Source organism: Pristiophorus japonicus, chromosome 22, assembly GCF_044704955.1.
Source record: "Pristiophorus japonicus isolate sPriJap1 chromosome 22, sPriJap1.hap1, whole genome shotgun sequence".
NCBI classification, from domain to species: Eukaryota; Metazoa; Chordata; class Chondrichthyes; family Pristiophoridae; genus Pristiophorus; species Pristiophorus japonicus.
Window position 1 is genome coordinate 57,898,965 of NC_091998.1, and position 22,125 is coordinate 57,921,089.

At 45.0% G+C, this 22,125-nt stretch overlaps 1 protein-coding gene across 1 annotated transcript; it reads left to right on the forward strand.

The window, feature by feature from the left end:
* Positions 1-1,261: 1,261 nt before the first annotated feature.
* On the forward strand, positions 1,262-12,244 carry LOC139235055 (peptidyl-prolyl cis-trans isomerase-like). Its single transcript, XM_070866177.1, has 6 exons — positions 1,262-1,402; positions 2,250-2,280; positions 2,743-2,831; positions 4,999-5,095; positions 5,185-5,260; positions 11,741-12,244. The coding sequence occupies exons 1-6, from the start codon at positions 1,334-1,336 to the stop codon at positions 11,871-11,873; spliced, it is 495 nt and encodes a 164-aa protein (XP_070722278.1). The 5' UTR covers positions 1,262-1,333; the 3' UTR covers positions 11,874-12,244.
* The last annotated feature ends 9,881 nt before the right edge of the window (positions 12,245-22,125 follow it).

Here is a 22,125-nt window from a genome sequence, read left to right on the forward strand (position 1 = left end):
TCGTGGCCCTGCTTCTATCCTGATTTTTCTTTTGTTATTGTTGAACAATCTCTGATAGCCATCGTCAGGATGAGTCAGAGGATTTGATCATTGTTGGCATTCGCCTAAATACGCTGAAGCGGAGTCTTGCTCCATCCATCTGTGCAGCGCTATTATTTGCCGTGAGTTCAATTTTTTTAATGCTCACATTCAGTGCATCTTAGGCTTGTGGTCAGCACCCGCCCCCGGCTCAAACTGAGATCTGATCCAGAGACTCCATTTTGCCAAAAGCCCAGAAATATGAGGGTGAAAACATAGCCAGAGTATGCGATTGTAGAGAAATTTAGTGGGGATTCAGTGAAACGCCCAACATTATTCGGTGTGATAGTAAATGTTCCAAGAGGAGATAATAAATACAACTCCTGACAACAGTGATCATGGGGCAGTCTGCTGGCGGGGAGCTGCGTTCAGTCAGCAGCTTGGCCGCACACCATGTTGTGGACCGAGACCCGGGGGCCATGTTAAAGAGGGAGCCTCCATCCCCACATTGCAGCGCTTGTACGCCACAAATAAACCCCTCTCTGGGCTGTGGGGGAGGTGGAAATAACGGCGCTCGTTATGTTATATGCTTAAATTTACAACAACAAAAAATTAGACGAAAGTGGGACGGCAACGTTCCACAACCACCAAAAATATAGAACATCACGATAAACTCAAATAAAGCTTAAATGTGGAATATTTTTTCAGTTAGTGGCCTTTTTATATGTAGTAACACTATTATTTTGTGAGTGTGGGTATATTTATATATATAATATATATTAGTCAGCATTTACCCATACAGAAGCGGAATTTCGACAGTTTCAGCTATTTTGGAGACCGCCTACTGGGCGCTGATTGGCCAATTCTTCCACCATCCTTTTATTATTAAATGTTATTTTCAGTTTAGTGAGAAAGTGAGAAAAATAATAACACAAATCATTGCGGATAAGCAAGTAAGATAGGTAATTTTTATTTTTTAAACAGATAAGCGTTTATTTTTGGAAGCAGGTTGGTTGGGCCGTGCTCTGATTGGTCTGTCTGGCTGTCAATCATGTGGGCTGGTCACCTCGACCCAGCGATTTTCAACGGGCACTGATTTAAATTCCTAACGGGCACCCAGCCGGCAGCCGATTCGTGAACTCATCTGTCAATCATCAGCGCGCCGGCAGCTGATTGCTGCAGCCGGCTGTCAATCAGGCTAGAGGGCCGCACCGCCTGGGTACCGGTATAAAGCAGGGGAGCGCTCAGCGTCCCGCCGCCACCCACACTAGCTTAATGGTCTTTGAGTGGGGTACGAGCAACGAACGAACGGATCATGGCAAACCCCAAAGTATTCTTCGACATCGGCATTGACAACAAGAAAGTGGGCCGCATCGTTTTCGAGGTGCGGCACTTCAGGTGTAATATTAGTGTGTCGCGGTAAATTGGGCTGCGGAGCCGGTGTAACGGGCTCTGCTGGGGTCTCGGGTCGTGGCCCGCTGTCTCCGGGGGTTCGGTTCCCGCCAAAGGCCGCGGGTTGTGCGCTCGGACAATGCACTGTCGCTGAGGCGGGCTGGGCGGGATCGGTTAGCCTTAGCAGCCGCCGCCCCGTTAACCCCCCCCCCCCCCCCCCCGGGGGGTCGTGCCTGCCATTGTTGCACCGTTATCGCCGCTATTTTATGGTGCAAACCCCCCCTCCAATAAAGGCCAAGCCGCAGGTTGGACGCTGCACCTCCCGAGCGGCACCCTGCCCGGGGGAGGAAGGACAAGGGGGCGGCTGGCCGTGATTTTAGCCCCTATCTCTCCACCCCCCCCCCCCCCCCCCCCGGGACCTAGGGTCCGGCCACGTGGCGGCGGCTCCCCGCAAACACCCCCATCGGGAGAGCTGTTGGCGCCTCGCTGAAAACTTGGGTTTTAATTATCCCTTTTAATTAAAGAAAAATCAATCCCTCCCAACCGCGGTGATTATTGACCAAATACAGAGCCGCTATTTTACAGATGTGCGGGCTCTTGAAATGGCGCTCCGCATCATGGAAGGGGACGCTGCCACGGCTCAGATTGTTGTTTTTAAATTGGATTTTGAAAACCAGCGAGGTGCCTTCAGCTGACTCCCACCTTATTCTGCAATAAAACAACAGCGCTCAACGTTGCTGAACAAGCAGTTTATGCCTGTAAGGTTGAATGAGCCACACATCTTGGTGCATTAAAAGCTGGGCGTTTTCAGTAATCCATGTTTTGTTTCTGCCCATTAGCTGAGAAAAGATGTGGTTCCAAAGACTGCAGGTGAGCAAATTACAATGTTCGTGTGATTTAAAAAAAAAAAAATTATATAAATGTGAACGCCTTGAAGTGCATCAGAAGCATAATTGAAAAACTACTGGATCAAAATCATTGAGTCCAAATTTGCAGCCAGTATCTGAGCTAGTTTAAACAATTTTAGTTTGACTTACTAAATTGTCCCATTTCTTAAAATATTAGAAATGTCAGTAAAAAGAGGTGGTTTGGATCTAACTGTTTTTCAAACCAAAATCTTGCAGGCTAAGCAGTAATATGATGGACTGTATTACATCAGCTTTGGTATAGTCTGCAAATGCCAGATCTATTGTCTTGGTTTGAAATTGTGCTGCTCATACTGTTCTATTTGGAGCAGATCAAAGTTGACTGTTGCAGTGAATGCATTTCACCTAGTTACTGTTCCATTAGGAGGCTGGGAGTTTGCTCAAATCTTTTTTTTTCTTTAAACAGAGAACTTCCGTGTACTGTGCACTAAGGGAAAAGGTGACGGCTTCAAAGGATCAGTTTTCCACCGAATAATTCCTGGCTTTATGTGCCAGGTAAGTATTCCTAACTGAATATACATGCCAACTATATAGAATTTAAGTGTATTTTGGGTCTTTGTCAACAGTTGAACTGCTCCCAGCTTCAATGGTAAATTTTGTGGCATTGTGCATCCTTGCCTATACTGTTTTTAGTCTGAAATCAAAATTCTTTGATTTTAGTTTTGCATTTCATGGTCAGTCCAAATGGGTTGGGTGGGTGGCAGATAAGTCCTCTGGTGACTCACTAATCTGTTGCCCTTTTTCAAAATTGCAGTCATGCTGTATCTATCTTAGATTTGTTACCAAAGCTAGCTTTCCATTTTTTGTCAGAAAATTGCTGCATTTTTATGAATTGGAATGGGTGTTTTAATTAGTTGTTGGTAGTGCTTGTTTCGCTGTGCATATTAACAATCAGCACTTGTATGGTGCCTTTCATGTAGAAAATGTAATTTTTTGCAATGGGGATGTACATCTGGTAAAGGAATGGAAATTCAAGCCGTGTTGGAGAATTGGGTGACTTAACTTCAGAATAATGGGGGTTTTGAGACTGAAAGGGAGTTCAAAAGGGTGTCGACGGGATGAAAATAGAAAATTCTGTAACACTGGTCATGCAGAGAAATGTTGGGTGTAAGAGTTGCAATAATGAGAGTGAGCGTTCTAAAATTGTAGGCAAGGTGCTGAGTGAGTGAGATTGACTGCAGGACATGGAGGAAGGGGTTGGAGTGAAGTAGACTATGGAGCTTGGTGTTGGAGGAAGTGGAATTGGCCAGTACAGATTCATTGTGGAAGTGGGGAAAATCGGTGACTGAGTTGGAAGCTCACTTTTGGGTTGAACACTTGGGGTGGTAACTTCTTTATGTAATTGGCTATGGGATAGGAGGCAGTGTTGTGGTGAATGGCTTTCTTTTCTGACTAAAGGAGACAACTCACTGACTTCTGGGATTGGGGTGGAGGAAATTGTCCTATGAGAGGTCAAGTAGACTAGGCCTATATTCTAGAGTTTAGAAAACTGAAAGGTGATTTCATTGAAATATACAATATTCTTACAAGGCTTGACAGTGTAGGTACAGAGGATTTTATCCCCTGGCTGTGGAGTCCAGGAACAGTGGTCAATCTCTGAATAAGGGGATGGCCATTTCAGACTGATAAATTTCTTTACTCAGATGGTGGTGAATCTTGGGAGTTCTCTACCCCAGATGACTATGGAGGCTCAGTCCTGAGTATATTCAAGAGCGATTGATTTTTTGATTTATTGAGGGATATGGGGATCGTGGAGTTGAGGTAGATCAGCCATTATTTTATTGAATGGCCTAATTCTCCCTATTCTGTTCTTGTGTAGTTCCCCCCAGGGATCATTGCTTGTGTATATAAATGGCCTGGACTTGTACAGAAAGTACAATTCCACTTTGTAATAATTCAAAACTTGGCAACATAGTAAAGAGGTGAGGATAGTAACAGACTTCTGGAGGACTTCTGGTGAAGTGGGCAGGCACATGGCAGATGCAATTTAATGAGGCACAACATGGAGAGGCAGTATCTATTTTTAAGGGGGTGGAATCTTTGAAGGTGACAGGGCAAGGTATAGATCTAGAATGCACTAACTGAAAGGATTATTAGACATGTTTGCATGGTTATGGGGAGAAATCTGCAGCGTGGAGCTAAATTGGACATGTCTTTCAAGAGCCTGCACAGGCCAGATGGTCTCATGATAAAGTCCAACCTCTGTCTATTTGCCACACTTATTCATTGGGCTGTAAACTAGGAATGTTTTTCTATAACTAGGTATATTTTTCTATTTCTATCTTTCTGATTGGAATGCTTTTCAAAAATCCCTGCAGCTGCTGGTTAGCTGAACGTTCCAATTTCTAACTGCCGTTGGTTTGTAGCAGTTGACACCAGCTCAGTCAGCAGTATGGAGGATTCACATTCAGAATTAAAATCCTACAAGACTAGTAACTTTTGCCATCTGACTTGCTCTTCAGGGAGACTTGGCACATTGTGGAATTCAAAAATGACAAAGTTCCAATCCCCCAGAGTTGGATTTGCACAAGCTCTGTTTAGAGTAGAGCTGTAGTGAATGTTGATCTAATTTTACAGCTACTGGGTTTGAAATAGTGGAGGGAGCTTGTAAAATTTGAAGACTCAGATTCTGGAAGTGATTTATAGTCTTTGATTTCCACAGGGTGGTGACTTCACAAATGGCAACGGCACTGGTGGAAGGTCCATCTATGGTAACAAATTTGAGGATGAGAACTTCATACTAAAACACGATAAAGCAGGTAAGACTGTGACTACTTTGCTGAAGCAGTACCCTTTAATTTCCAAATGTTAACTATTTGTGGCTAATAGTGCATTGTTTTGTTTCCAGGTATATTGTCAATGGCCAATGCTGGGCCCAATACAAATGGGTCACAATTCTTCATCTGTACTGATATCACTGAATGGTAAGAATCCTTCTCTCGAGCCAGTCAATCTGGTACTGGGCTCATGGCATCTAGAATTATAAGCTATTTCTGATGCTCTGAAAATGGGGGTTGGGGGAGAAGAAAGAGGGGGTGGGGAGTGGTGTGGGAGAGAGGAGTGTCCATAAACTGACAGAATTGTGTACAGTTCAGGCTAGGTAAAATACCAAATATGGCAGTGAATAAATGCAGCTGTCCAATTCAAAGTTACTTGAGTATGTGACCTTTCTAGGGTTTTTTTCCCTTTCCCTGAAGGTGCTAGTTCCCTCTAGTGCCAGATTTGTTTGCCTGAGCCCAATCTCCTTCACTTTTTTTTTTAAGCAAGTTGCAGAAATGATGGCAGGACCTGAGCTCAGGATAGTTTACAACTTCCCACACTTTGCTGGATGAGAATTTTGAGATTGAGGTGTTGTTTAACCAGGAGCCAATGTAGGTCAGCAAGCACAGGGGTGATGTGTGATCGTGACTTGGTGCGAGTTAGGACACGGGCTGCTGAGTTTTGGATGACCAGTTTACATAATGTAGAATGTGGGAGACCAGCCAGGAGTGAGTTGTGGAGTAGTCAAGTCTAGAAGTAACCAAGACATGGATGAGGATTTCAGCAGACGAGGCAGGTAATGTTACGGAGGTGGAAAAAGGCGGTTTTAGTTATGCTGCAGATATGTGGCTGGAAACACACACTTGGGGCCTAGGTTGCAAACAGTCTGGTTTAGCCTCAGACAGATATGAACATAGAAATCTACAGCACAGAAGGAGGCCATTTCGGCCCATCGTGTCTGCATCGGCCGACAAAGAGCCACCCCACTCTTGGTCAGCAGCCCTGACCTATGAATGATGGCAGAAAGGTAGAGCATCTGGCCCATGTGATCTCCTGGGAAAGGCAAAAAAAACCAGATTTTAAAAACCCCAGGCCAATTGGGAGGGGGGGGGGATTCCTTTTTGACCCATTCAGGTGATTGAAACTAGTCCATAAGATCACACTGGCCATTGCAGTACTTGCCATTGTATCTGCACCAGCCAGCAAGGGTTATCTTGTCTAATGTCACTTACCAGCTCTAGGTCTGCACTTCAAGTGCCCATCCAAACACCTTTTTAAATGTGGTGAGGGTTTCTGCATCCACCACCCTTCCAGGCAGCAGGTTCCAAACCCTCAACCCTCTGGAAAAAGCTTCCCTGCAAATTCCCTCTGAACCTTCCACCAACCACCTTCAAATTATACCCCCTTGTAATTGACCCCTCCAGCAAGGGAAATAGGTCCTTGCTATCCACTATATCCAGGCCCCTCAAAATGTTATACACCTCAGAGGTCCTCTCTTGGCCTCCTCTGTTCCAATGAGAACAAATCCAATCTGTCCTCATAGCTAAGATTCTCCATTCCAAGCAGCATTTGAGTAAATCTCTGCACCCTCTTCATCCTATAATACGGTGACCAGAACTGCACGCAGTGTTCCAGCTGTGGCCTAACCAGAGTATTATACAATTTAAACATAACTCCCTGCTCTTGCATTCTATGCCTCGGCCAATAAAGGCGCATATTCTGTATGCCTTATCCACTTGGCCTGCTCCTTTCAGCGATCTGTAGATGAGCACTACAAGGTCCCTTTGTTCATCTACTGTTTAATGTATGTAACCTTTTCTTATTAGCCCTCCCCAAGTGCATTACCTCATCTCAATTAAATTCTATTTTCCACTGTTCTGCCCACCTGACCAGTACATTGATATCCTCTTGCAGTCCATGACTTTCCTCTTCTTTATTATCAACCACACAGCCAAATTTAGTGTCATCTGCAAACTACTTAATCACACTTGCTATATTCAAATCTAGATCATTGATGTATACCACAAAAAGCAAGGGACCCAGTACTGAACCCTGCAGAACCCCACTGGAAACATCCTTCCAGTCACAAACATCCATCAACCATTACCCTTTATTTCCTATCTCTAAGCCAATTTTGGATCCAACTTGCGACTTTGCCTTGGATCCCATGGGCTTTAACCTTCGTGACCAATCTGCCATGTGGTACCTTATCAAAAGCTTTGCTAAAGTCCATATGCACTACATCGTATGCATTACCCTCAGTTGAATTTTTTGAGGTAACCAGGAGGGTTAATCAGGTTAGTCAAACACTATCTTCCCTTAACAAATCCATGCTGACTGTCCCCGATTACTCCTTGCCTTTCTAAATGTAGATTTATTCTGTCTTTCAGGATTTTTTTCCCACCACTGAGGTTACGCTGACCGGCCTGTAATTACTTGGCCTATCCCTTTCTCCCTTCTTAAACAAGGGTACCACATTAGCAGTCCTCCAATCTTCCGGCACCATGCCCAGATCCAAAGAGGATTGGAAAATGATGGTCAAGGCCTCTGCTATTTCCTCTTACTTCGCTCAACAGCCTGGGATGCATTTCATCCGGGCCTGGGGAATTATCCACTGTCAAAGCTGCTAAACCCTTTAATACATCCCCTCTCGCTGTTTATTTCATCCAGAATTTCACACTCCTCGATAGCAATATCTGCATTGCCCCTTTCCTTTATGAAAACAGATGTAAAGTATTCATTAAGAACCATACCAACATCTTCCGCCTCCACACAGATTACTCTCATGGTCTCTAATAGCTTTCTTTAGCTTTCCTCTTGCTCTTAATATATTTATAGAGCATCTTTGGGTTTTCCTTAATTTAACTTGCCATGAATTTTTCATGCTCAGCATTCCTAATTCTTTTTCATTTTACCTCTGAACGTTCTATATTCCTCCAGAGATTCTACAGTATTTAGCTATCGGTATGACATAAACTTCCCTTTTTTCTTTATTCTCCCCTGGACATCCAGGGGCTCTAGAATTGTTAATCCCACCCTTTTTCTTTAAGGGCACATGTTTGGCCTGAGCCTTCCTGAGCTCCTTGACTGCCTCCCACTGGTCAGACACTGATTTACCCACAAGTAGCTATTTCCAGTCCACTGGCCAAATCACTTCTCAGCTTAGCAAAGTTAGCTTTCCCCAATTTGGGACTTATTCCTGGTCTTTCCTTGTCCTTATTCATAACTACCTTGAATCTGACTGAATTATGGTCACTGGCATCTAAGTGCTCTTCCACTAATACCCCTTCCATCTGCCGAACTTCATTCCCCAAAACTAAATCCAGAACTGCCCTTCCTGTGTTGGGCTTGTTGCATACTGACTAAAAACGTTCTCTTGAATGCATTTTAGGAATTCCATACCTTCACACTATATTTGTCCCAATCAATATTTGGATTGTTAAAATCCCCTACTATTATTGCCCTATGGTTTTTGGACCACAGAAATTTGCCTACATATTTGCTGCTCTTTCCTTCCCAATGTTTGGGGGTCTGTAATACATGCCCAGCGGTGTGATTGTCTCTTTTTTTTTAATTTTTCAATTCAACCCATATGTCCTCATCTGATCCCTCCTCGCAGCTGTAATAGTTTCTTTAATCAGTACTGTGACACCTCCCTCTTGTCTTCAATATTCCTGTGTTTTTTAATCTGCCAAACCTGCCCTTCTTTCAGCCATATCTCTGCGATTTGCTATAATGTCATACTCCCAAGTGTCTACCTGTGCTCTTATTTGTTGTACTACTTGCATTAAAGTTTATACCATTTAGCACAGGAAGATCTCCTTGATTACTACTTACTAACACCTCTGTCTTACAGATTTGCTTTCTAAATTCTTGCTATCCAATTTCTGCTTTACTTCCTTCCCTATTGAATGTGTTCTCTGGTTCCCATCCCCCACTAAGCTAGTTTAAACTCTCCCCAACAGCACTAGCAAAACTCCCCATGAGGATATTAGTCCCAGTGCTGTTGAGGTGCAACCCATCTGGTTTGTACAGGTCCCATCTTCCCCAGAAGTGACCCCAATGCCTCCGGAATGTAAAGCCCCCCCCCCCCCCCCCCAACTCTCCAGCCACATGTTCATCCTCGATTCTATTCTTTTCTTGTATTCATTAGCACATGGCACTGGTAGTAACCTGGAGATTACTACCTTTGAGGTCCTACCCTCTAATTTTTCCTCCTAGCTCCCGAAATTCTGCCTGCAGGAACTCATCCCTCTTTCTACCTGTCATTGGACCTGATATGGACCATGACCTCGAGCTGTTTACCCTCTTCTCTCCTTTCTTTCCCCCCCCCCCCCCCCCCTCACACACACAATGCCCTGCATCTGCTCTGATATCCTTGACCCAGGTACCAGGAGGCACCATAACATCCTGGAATCATGTCTATGGCTGCAGAAATGCCTCTGTTCCCCTAATTATTGAATCCCATACTACTACAGCTCTCATTCTTTGTCTCCCCCCCCCCCCCCCCCCCCCCGTGCAGCTGAGCCACCCTTGCCTTAGCGGCACTCCCCAGAGGCACCATTGCCTTCACCGGTACTCGAGAGAGAGAGAGAGAGAGAGAATATCATTTGGAAAACGAGGTGGGGTGGGGGTGGGGGGTGAAGACTCCTGCACTACCTGCCTAACATACTTCCTCTGTCTTGTGTTCACCCACTGCCCCTCTGCCTGCGTGCTTTTAAGCTGCGGGGTGACCACCTCCTGAAACATGCTATCCACGTAGCTCTCGGCCTCGCAGTTGCACCGTAGTGACTCCAGCTTCTGCTCAAGCTCGGAAACACGGAGAGTTTGGAACTCTGCCTGACGGGGTGGTAAAGGCAGAAACCCTCACCAAGTGCACATCTATATACTTTTTAAAATGTGAAGTGCCAAAATGGCCGCCTTCTGTGCTCTAAATTTCTGATTCTATGGATGTTAGACAAGCAGTCTTGATAATTTGGAGACCAAGGAGGGGCTGAGAGAAATGGTGGAGGTAGAGCTGGGTGTTGTCAGTGTACATGTGGACGATATCACCAAGGGGCAGCATTTGGATTAGAAATAGGAGTTGGGCGGGGGGCAAGGATAATCTGGGGGACACCAGAGGTAATGATTCAGGAGTGAGAAGGGAAAAGCCAATACAGGAGATTTTCTGGCTACAATTAGATAAGAATGGAACCAGCCGAGTGCAGTCCCATATAGCTGGACGATGGTGGAGAGGTGTAGGGGCAGGATGATGAAGTAGTTAACTGTGTCAAAAGCAGACCGGTCCAGGAGGACAAGGAGGGATAGTGACCGTTGTCAGTCATGGTTGTGACTTAGCTGTTTCGGTATTATGGCAGCAGCAAAAGCCAGGTTGAAGGGAATCCAACATTGCATTCAGGGAAAGATGGTCAAGGATTTGGGAGGTGACATGTTCAAGTACTCTGGACAGGAAATGGAGGTTGGAGATGGGGCAATAGCTAGGGTGGGAGAATAATGGGTTTAATGGGGATTAGGGCCTCAAAGGTGTGGTGACAATTTGAAGTTGATGAATTGTGATGGAGGTTGAAGTCACTGAGGATGAGAAGTCGAGGGTCTGAACATGGTCTGATTTGGTGATGAGAGCTACGCTGCCACCAGTGGTCTGGGCAGTGCAAGTGGTGAAGGGTATAGCTGGGAGGGGAGGCTTTGATTATCCCTCAGCCAAGTTTCTGTTGGTGCCATGATGTCGATGCAATTATCTATGATGGTGAATATTATTTGGGAGTAGTGACTCTGGCTACAGATTTTCCCCCTCCCTATCCTGCGGATGGAGAGCTTGACATCCAGTTAACCTGTATGGCTCAGATTATGTGACATTGACCCACTGGAGAAGTAGCTGGCCTGAAGGTGTTCTGCTGTTGGTTGCTCTACAGTACTGTGAATGCTCCTCTGCACCAAGCCCCACTGGTGCAGAGCTTATTGCTCTTTGGTCTTGTCCCATAAGAAAAGGGACCAGGAGTACACCATTTGTCGTCTCAAGCAAAATTCTCAGCCCTCAGTGAAGAAATTCCTCCATCTGTCTTAAATGGCCTTCCCCTTATCCTGAGACTGTGCTCCCTAGTTCTGAACTCTCCAGCCAGGGGAAACAACCTCTCAGCATCTACTGTCAATCCCCTTCAGAATCGTGTATGTTTCAATGAGATCACATTCTTTTAAGCTCGAGTATAGGCCCATTCAATGCAATCTCTCAAGTCAGCCCTCTCATCCCAAGAATGAATCTAGTGAACCTCAAGTATATCCTTGGATAAGGAGACCAAAACTGTGCACAGTACTCCCAGGTGTGGTCTCACCAAGGCCCGGTACAACCTATACTCCAACCTCCTTGCAATAAAGGACAACATGCGATTTGCCTTCCTTATTGCTTGCTGTACCTGCATGCTAGCTTTGTGTTTCTTGCACAAGGGCACCCAAATTTCTGCGCACCAACATTAAAGTTTCTCCATTTATATAAAAAAAATATATTTCTATTTGTACTGTTCCATTGTGTTGGTTACCTCAGTCATTGGAAAACTGTACATTCAGCTTGGGTAGGAACTCTGATTTTGAAATGTTATAGCTAGGTCAGTGCTACGAAATACAAGACTAACCTGTTGCTTCCTTTTCAGGCTGAATGGGAAACATGTTGTATTTGGACATGTCTTAGAAGGCATGGATATTGTGAAACAAATGGAAAACAAGGGATCAAAAACAGGGAAGCCAAGTCTTCCTGTTAGTATTCTTGACTGTGGGGAGTTGTGATGGAAGCATTCCTGCTAATGTAGCCCAACTAATGACCAGAGTCTCTTCCTTCTCTCATAATATTGGTATGTTGTCATGAAGAATTCAAGGATCATTGTCGAATAAAATTTGAAAATTGTTGTTTGCCATGGTTAATGTAATTCCTGCTGCAGCAAACCGTTTCCAAGTTGCAGTATGCCTGTGACTCTTACCCAGGTTAGCTGGGTCTAATCCATCAAGTACCAGTGACTGTTATGGTCGTGCTTTGCTTCATTTGACTACTGCACTGATGCTGATGTTTGTGATGGGATAACTACCAAGTTTAGTTATTTACTGTAGCCATGTACTACTGAAACACTTCATTCAAATAAAGTGAATGCTTGCTCACCAAACTTCTGTTCTTGATGCAATACTTTTTTTTTCAGTAAATCCCCAGTATTTGTTGTTTTAGAAATTCTTGCAATGCCCAGGTGTTTCGAAGATAACTAACTGGGGGCTGAAGCATTATAAATTGGACTACCCACTTTCCCACCATCCCACTATCTTCTGGGCCTGCCCCTAAAACACTCAACCAAGCCACTTACAACTGCAATTAATTATTAACTGTCTAGCCTATGGTCTTCCATTCATATTAAATCTAGCTTTTGCCCCGGTACAGCCCTTGTCTCAATTAAGTCGATGGGATGTATTTTGATCGTTTATGGCGGGCATCTGGTTTAGCCATTCATTACCAGATTTGGCTGGACCACAATGTACTCTAGTCCTGCTCTCTGCCAAAGCTGCTCACTTGCATGCAAAGATCCCCACCCCCACCCAAACACTACAAAGGTCTGCATCAGCTCTATGCATTTGTCGCTAAGACACACAATCCATTCTACTTCCCTCTTGGCCCTAGTCCTGAATTGGCATCTTTCTCCAGTTTCTCCCATTCCCACTCAGCTCATTTTGTCCATGAGGCCTATTCCCATCATAAACAGTCCCTCTGAATTGAGGATGACTTGCCTCCACTCTTAATGAGTCCTTCGGAGGCTGAACAGTCCAATACGATAAATTTTTGGGAGAGGTGGTGATGGTAGGTTTGAAGGGGACAGTACCTGCGGAGAGGAAACATTAGGTAAGGATGAGGGCCAGGAAGGGAAGTTGGGTGGTCGGTGGGAATAACCCCTCAAGTTGCTGGAGAAATACCACCGATATCTCCAAGATCCTACAAATCCCCTGAGAGGACAGACACACCAACATTAGCATCCTCGACCAGGCCAACATCCTCAGCATTGAAGCACTGACCACACTTGATCAGCTCCGCTGGGCAGGTCACATTGTCCGCATGCCAGACACAAGACTCCGAAAGCAAGCTCTCTACTCGGAACTCCTTCACGGCAAACAAGCCAAAGATGGGCAGAGGAAACGTTACAAGCACACCCTCAAAGCCTCCCTGATAAAGTGCAACATCCCCACTGACGGCTGGGAGTCCCTGGCCAAAGACCGTCCTAAGTGAAGGAAGTGCATCCGAGAGGGCGCTGAGCACCTCGAGTCTCGTCACCGAGCGCAGGCAGCGAAAATAGTGTATGCCAAACCTGTCCCACCCTCCCTTACCTTCAATGACTGTCCCACCTGTGATATGGACTGTGGCTCTTGTATTGGACTGTTCAGCCACCTAAGAACTCATGTTAAGAGTGGGAACAAGTCTTCCTTGATTTCGAGGGTCTCTGATGATGATGATTATGATTAACATAAAAAAGAACCCCAAAATCTTTTATAAACATAGTCAAAGGAAGGGTAGGACAAATTAGGTGTCTACTGTACATGGTCCATATCTCTGAGCCATACAGGAAGGTGGGTATTACTACAGCCCTGTAGACCATGAGCTTGGTAACAATTTTGAGGGCCTGGTCTTCAAACACTCTTTTCCGAAGGCTGCACTGGAGGCGGTGTTGGACCTCGTCGTCAATGCCTGCTCTTGTTGATAGGAGGCTCCCAAGATAAGGGAAGTGGTCCATGTTGTCCAGGGTCATGCCGTGGATCTTGATGACTGGGGGGCAGTGCTGTGCAGTGAGGACAGGCTGTTGGAGGACCTTTGTCTTACTGATGTTTAGCGTAAGGCCCATGCTTTCGTACGTCTCAATAAATACGTCGACTATATCTTGGAGTTCAGCCTTTGTGTGTGCGCAGACGCAGGCGTCGTTCACATACTGTAGCTTGACGATAGAGGTTGGGATGGTCTTGGATCTGGCCTGAAGACAACGAAGTTTGAACAGGTTCCCACTGGTTCTGTAGTTTAGTTCCTCAAGCCGCTGGAGAAATACCACCAACAATGTCTCCGCAACATCCTACAAATCCCCTGGGAGGACAGACGCACCAAAGTTAGCGTCCTCAACCAGGCCAACATCCCCAACATTGAAGCACTGACCACACGTAATCAGCTCCACTGGGCAGGCCACATAGTTCGCATGCCAGAGACGAGACTCCCAAAGCAAGCGCTCTACTTGGAACTCCTTCACGGCAAACGAGCCAAAGGTAGGCAGCGGAAACGTTGCAAGGACACCCTCAAAGCCTCCCTGATAATGTGCAACATCTCCACTGACACCTGGGAGCCCCTGGCCAAAGACCGCCCTAAGTGGAGGAAGTGCATGCTGGAGGGCGCTGAGCACCTTGAGTCTCGTCACCGAGAGCATGCAGAAAGCACGATTGGCAAACCTGTCCCACCCACCCTTTCCCTCGACCACTATCTGTCCCACCTGTGACAGAGACTTTGGTTCTTGTATTGGACTGTACAGCCACCTAAGAACTCATGTTAAGAGTGGAAGCAAGTCTTCCTCGATTCTGAGGGACTGCCTATGATGATGGTGAGGACAGATTAGGGTCAAAGAAAGATCTTGTACAGGCAGAGAGCATAGCTGCAGGTGCAACGTCCCGAATTCGCAACTCCGAAAATCAAACATTTTGCGCATAGCTGATGGAGTCATCCGGAATTATTGTCCAAAAACCGGACATTTTTGAGGCGGCCAAGATGGCGACATTGGGCAGCAAGGTACGAGGAAACAGGTAAAAAGCGCAGTGGCGGGAATCGGCGAGATCCAAAATCCGGCACAGATTTGGTCAAGGATTCTGAATTTTGGACGTTGTACCTGTACTAAATCAGTGTCATCTGTGGCTCAATGGGTAGCACACTCACCTCTGAGTCAGTTGTCCATCTCCAGGGACTTGAGCACATAAATCTAGGCTGACATTTTTTTTACTATTGTTATTTATTGTCGGGATACACCTGTCAGCAGTGGCTTAGTGAGTAGCACCCTCGCCCCTGAGTCAGATGGTTGTGGGCTTAAATCCCACTCCAGAGACTTGACCACAAAAATCTACGCTGACAGACCAGTCCTGTGCTGAGGGAGTGCTGCACCATCGGAGGTGCCGTCTTTCAGATGAGATGTTAAACCGAGGCCCCGTCTGCGCTCAGGTGGACGTAAAAGATCCCATGGCACTATTTCGAAGAAGAGCAGGGGAGTTATCTCAGGTATCCTGGCCAATATTTATCTCTCCATCAACTTAACAAAACAGATTATCTGGCCATTATCACATTGCTGTTTGTGGGAGCTTGCTGTGCGCAAATTGGCTTCTGCGTTTTCCGCATTACAACAGTGACTACACTCCAAAAATACTTAATTGGCTGTAAAACGCTTTGAGATGTCCGATGATCGTGAAAGGCGCTCTATAAATGAGTACTTTGCGTCTGTCTTCACTAGATACGAGGGTGCTGCCAATGTAGCAGTAAAGGAGGAGGCATTGCGATATTGGATAGAATAAAAATAAAGAGGATGTATTTAAGGTTGGCAGTCCTCAAAGTAGAAAAGCCATGTGGGACGCATCCTAGGTTACAGAGGGTGGAAATTGCAGAGGATCTGGTCACACTCTTCCAATCCTCCTTGGCTATTGGGATGGTGACAGGACTGGAGGATTACTAACGTTTAAAAAAAGGGGAAGAGATAAACTCGGCAACCAAAGGCCCTTCAGCCAGATGGTAGAGAAACTCTGTTCATTCAGCCAGATGGTAGACAATAATCTGGGACAAAATTTATTTTCATTTAAAGAGAGGCAAAAAAACATTAAAAAAACCCAGGGAAATATTTGGGGGAACAAATTTGTGAAATTTCTCTCTGACCCATCTAGGTGATTGAAACTAGTCCAGGAGATCACACTGGGCCTAAATTCCCTACAGTGAAAGGTGATCTCCTTCCAGCCAGAAACTGTATTTGGACTACCAGAAGGTTACTGCACAAGATAAAAGTTCACGAGTTTGGGGGTAATATATTAGCATGGGTAGAGGATTGGCTAACTAACAGAAAACAGAGAGTCGAGATAAATGGTTCATTCTCGGGTTGGCAATCAGTAACTAGTGGGGTGCCGCAGGGATCAGTGCTGGGACCCCAACTATTTACAATCTATATTAACGACTTGGAAGAAGAGACTGAGTGTAACGTAGCCAAGTTTGCTTACAATACAAAGATGGGAAGAAAAGCAATGTGTGAGGAGAAGGACACAAAAAACCTGCAAAAGGACATAGACAGGCTAAGTGAGTGGGCAGAAATTTGGCAGATGGAGTATTATGTTGGAAAGTGTAAGGTTATGCACTTTGGCAGAAAAAAAATCAAAGAGCAAGTTATTATTTAAATGAAGAAAAATTGCAAAGTCCTGCAATACAGTGGGGGTCCTGGTGCATGAAATACAAAAGGATAGTATGCAGGTACAGCAAATGATCAGGAAGGCCAATGGAATCTTGGCCTTTATTGCAAAGGGGATGGAGTATAAAAGCAGGGAAGTCTTGCTACAGTTATACAGGGTATTGATGAGGCCACACCTGGAATACTGCATACAGTTTTGGTTTCCATATTTAAGAAAGGATATATTTGCTTTGGAGGCAGCTAAGAGAAGGTTCACTAGGTTGATTCCGGAGAGGAAATGTTGAGTAGGTTGAGCCTCTACTCATTGGAATTCAGAAGAATGAGAGGTGATCTTATCGAAACGTATAACATTATGAGGGGGCTTGACAAGGTGGATGCGGAAGATGTTTCCACTGGTAGGGGAGACTAGAACTAGGGAACATAATCTTAGAATAAGGGGCCGCCCATTTAAAACTGAGATGAGGAATTTCTTCTCTCAGAGGGTTGTAAATCTGTGAAACTCACTGCCTCAGAGAGCTGTGGAAGTTGGGTCATTGAATAAATTTAAAACAGAGATAGACAGTTTCTTAACCGATAAGGTGTTATGGGGAGCAGGCAGGGAAGTGGACCTGAGTCCATGATCGGATCAGCCATGATCATATTAAATGGCGGAACAGGCTTGAGGGGCCTCATGGCTGACTCCTGCTCCTATTGCTTATGTTCTTATTAAACAGGTCCAGCTCTCGTTTGAAGGAATTCAGTGAATCAGCATCCACCGCAGCCTGTTCCGGAGGCCCACTATTCTATGGGAAAAGAACTACCTCCTGACATCCAGCCTTATGCACCTTAAATTTGTCACTCCTGGTCCTCCCTGGCTTATTTATTTGAAACAAGCTGTCAACTGGAACACAATCTATTACCTTCATGATCTTAGAAACCTCATTGCAATCACCTCTAAAGTACAGAGTTCCAACTCTTTTAGCCTATCTTGATGACTAAAATAACACTACTTCAGTACTGATAACTAAAATGCTTTAGATTGAGAATTAGTCTAGTTGCCCTCCTCTGCACCCATTCCCATAGCCTCAATATCACCCATCATGTGAGAAGATCTTAACTAGACACCATATTCCAAGTACCGCCTGACTGAGGTCTGGTACCAGGACAAAATAGTGTGCCTCGTCTTATACTCAATTCTCCTATGGATTTACTCTATTTACTCTAGCTATAGCTTCATGGCATTGCTCTTGTACCTTTGAGGATGTATGCACTAGAATGCCCAAATCTCTTTCTATCTCCACTTTCTTTAATGTCTTTCCCTGGAGGGTGTATGAATGTTGATCATTTGCCCTGCACACATGCATAACACTGCACTTATCTAAGTTATACATCATTTTCCTGTCATAAGCCCAATCTCCCAACGGATTAAGATCTGCCTGAAGCAGACGAGCATCACCTACAGTCCTAATACTCGCACAAAGTATTGTGCTCCAACACCTACATCCAGATCATTAATAAAAATAGCAATGGTCCCAACACCGATCTCTGCGGGACACCACTGGTGACTAGTCTCCAAACAGATCCAAATCCATCTATAACTACTTTTTGCCTACAACCTGCCAGCCAGTTCTGAATGCAGCTCACTATATTACCACTAATACCAGACACTTTGATCTTATAGAGAAGCCTCTTGTGCGGTACCTTATCAAAAGCTTTTAGGAAGTCTTAGTAGACAATGTCCACTGGACTTCCCTCATCCACCAACTTTGTAACTTCTTCTAAACATACAATTAGATTTGTAAGACATGAGCTTTTTATGAAGCCATGTTGGGTGTTGCTAATATATCCCTCTCTATCCATGCTATCTTAAATTGCATCCCTAATGATTCCTTCAAGCATCTTGCCTATTACTGATGTTAAACTAATAGGCCTATAGTTACCTGGGTCTGGCTTGTCACCTTTTTTAAAGATGGAGACTACTTTAGCCTCCTTCCAGTCTATAGGAACCATTCCAGAGTGCAATGAACTATTAAAAATATAGGCTAGGGACTCATACAGCACATCTCCCTGAGGATCCTCCGCTGCTCGATCGATTTTCAAGTTCTTAATTCTCTATACAGAAATTTCGAAATTTACAGCGCAGAAGGAGGACATTTCGGCCCATCGAGTCCGCGCCGGCCGACAAAGAGCCACACGGCCCTCGGTCAGCTGCCCTGAAGGTTACATATAAACCAATGAACAATGAACAATGGCAGAAAGGTAAAGAGCACCCAGCCCAACCTGTCCGCCCCACACAACTGCGACACCCCTTACACTGAAACATTCTACACTCCACCCCAATTGGAGCATGGGATCTCCTGGGAGAGGCATAAACCAGATAAAAACCCAGGCCAATTGGGGGGGGGGGGGGGGGGAAATCTGGGAAAATTCCTCTCCGACCCATCCAGGCGATCGAAACCAGTCCAGGAGATGAATAGAATAACGATATGTTCAGCTATGGTAACATTGTTAAATTCTAATAGTTGAAGACCAAAGCAAAGTACTTATTTAATATTTCCAGTGAGTCCTTTGTAACCTGTCCTTGAACACCCTTCAGTGGCCTAATACAGTCTTTGACAGTTCTCTGATTCTTCACATAATTGAAAAGGCTTTTCCCATTACTGCCACAGATGTCTACAATCCTTTTTTCCATTAGCCTTTTTGCTGTTTTAATAGCAGCCTTCATTTTCTTTAGTTGTTGCTTGTACTCAATTCTGTTTAGTTGAGTATTAAATATCTTTAATTTATAGAAATATTTCTGTTTACATCTTATTTGTCTTTGTACAGAACCTTGGCTTTTGCTTACCACACTTCTTTTTGACTTTGGGTACATATTTGTTTTCCACGTTTTTTTATCTTGTTCTTAAAAACTTTCCATTTGTATTCTACATTGGTCTCATCACCACCCAGCAGGATTAGTTAATTTGCCCATGCTAAATCACCTGCCAAATTAACTAATGAAAGTCAGCACTCATTTATTTCAGGCAAATCATGTTTAACAAACTGGATCGAGCTCTTTGATTTAGTAACGAAGAGGGTTGATGAGGGTAAAGCAGTTGATGTGGTGTACATATACAGAACATCAACCGCTTTACCCTCATCAACTTTCAAAAGGCGTTTGACACAATACCACATAATAGATTAGAATTTAATTATCAAAATTAAATCCCATTAAAGGGGCTTTACAGCATGGATACAAAACTGGTTAAGGGACAGAAGGCAGAGAGTCGTAGTGAACGGTTGTTTTTCAGACTGGAGGAAAGTATACAGTGGTGTTCCCCAGGGCTAGAATGGTTATAGCACAGAAGGAGGCCATTCGGCCCGTCGAGCCTGTGCCAGTTCTCAGCTCATCCTACTCCCCCGCCCTTTCCCCATAGCCCTGCAATTTTTTTCCTTAAGGTACTTATCCAATTCCCTTTTGAAAGCCATGATTGAGTCTGCCTCTACCACCCTATCAAGCAGTGCATTCCAGATCCTAACCACTCGCTGCGTAAAAAAGTTTGTCCTCATGTCGCCTTTGGTTCTTTTGCCAATCACCTTAAATCCGTGTCCTCTGGTTCTCAACCCTTCTGTCAATAGGAACAGTTTCTCTCTATCGAGACCCATCATGATTTTGAATATCTCAAGCAAATCTCCTCTCGACCTTCTCTACTTCAAGGAGAACAATCTAGTCTATCCATATAACTGAAGTCCTTTATCCCTGGAATGATTCTTGTCAATCTTTGCTGCACCCTCTCTAAGGCCTTCACATCCTTCCTAAAGTGCGGTGCCCAGAATGGGACACAATACTCCAGTTGAGGCCGAACCAGTAGTTTTATACAGGTTCATCATAATTTCCATACTTTTGTACTCTATACCTCTATTTATAAAGCTCAGAATCTCGTAAACTTTTTAACCGCTTTCGCAACCTGCCCTGCCACCTTCAACGATTTGTGTCTCCAGGTCTCTCTGATCATTCACCCCTTTTAGGATTGTACCCTTTAGCTTATATTGCCACTCCTCGTTCTTCTTACCAAAATGTAACATTTTGCACTTTTCTGCGTTAAATTTCATTTGCTATTTCACCAGCCTGTCTGTGTCTTCTAGAAGTCTATCATTATCTTCCTCACTGTTCACTATACTTTCAAGTTTTGTGTCATCTGTAAACTTTGAAATTCTGCCCTGTACACCCAAGTCTGGATCATTAATATACAGGTTGAATCTCCCTTATCCGACACCCTCAGGACCTGGCCTGTCCCGAACGAGGGATTTTTCCGGATGAGGGAAGGTCACGTGTTTAGGTGGACTGCGCCTTTAAGTGCTGTTGCTGGGCTAAGTATGTGTGTGCGCCGATTGGTTGGACCTACTGTCAGTCAATCAGTGTGCAGGGGGCCCAGAAGAGCCGGCTCGACTCCCCAGAGGGAGCGTTGTGGGGAGGAGCGGTCGGCCCGAGGACTGTGGTTGCAGGAGTTCCAGCAGGGCAACGAGGAGGAGGCAGCCGATCGAGGAGAAAGATTATATTGGTGAGTAAGATTTTAACAGTTGCGTTCTGCGCATGTGCCACCTGACGGCCAGGAATGGTGCTGGATGAGGGAGTCCCAGATAAGAGAGGTTCAACCTGTATATCAAAAAGAGCAGTGATCCTAGAAAGGCTGGCTGTACTTAAAGTAGATAAGTCACCAGGACCAGATGGGATGCACCCTAGGACACTGAGGGAAGTAAAGGTGGAAATTGCAGAAATACTGGCCATAATCTTTCAATCCTCCTTGGATACTGCCCTGGTGCTAGAGGACTGGAAAATTGCAAATGTTACACCCTTGGTTAAAAAATGGTGTAAGGATAAACCCAGCAACTACAAGCCAGTTAGTTTAACCTCGTTAGTGGGGAAGCTTTTAGAATCGATAATCAGGGACAAAATTAATAGTCACTTGGACAAGTGTGGGTAGGAAAGCCAGCACGGATTTGTTAAAGGCAAATCATATTTAACTGACTTGATTAAGTTTTTTGACGTGGTAACAGAGAGGGTTGATGAGGGCAATGTGGTGTACATAGATTTACAAAAGGCGGTTGTTAAAGTGTCACATGAGTTGAAGCCCATGCAATAAAAGGGACAGTGGTGGCATTTTTATGAAATTGGCTAAGTGACAGGAAACAGAGAGTAGTGGTGAACGGTTATTTTTCGGACTGGAGGAAGGTGTACCCCAGGGGTCGGTACTGGGGACCACTGCTTGGTCTCCAGTCGTCCTGGTTAACCCTTGGCACTGGACCAAGGCCCAGCTCTGTCAAGCCCGTTGGTGGCTGATGTGCAACGGTCACCACACGTTAAAAAAATCCACGCACAGGCATCTTCCATCACTGGAATTCAGGACTGAAACATCAGGGCCTTCCGCGAAACACCTGTGAACTCGTGGAAGCAAGTCATCCTCGTTCAAGGGACCGCCTATGACGATGATGACCGGGCACAATTTCAAGATTTGCAGATAACACAAAACTTGTAAGTATAGTGAACAGTGAGGAGGATAGTGATAGAGGGAGTGAGAGGGCCCGGGGGGAGGGGTGATGGCCGGGGGAGGGGGGCGAGGTTATGCCCAGGCTCAGGGCAT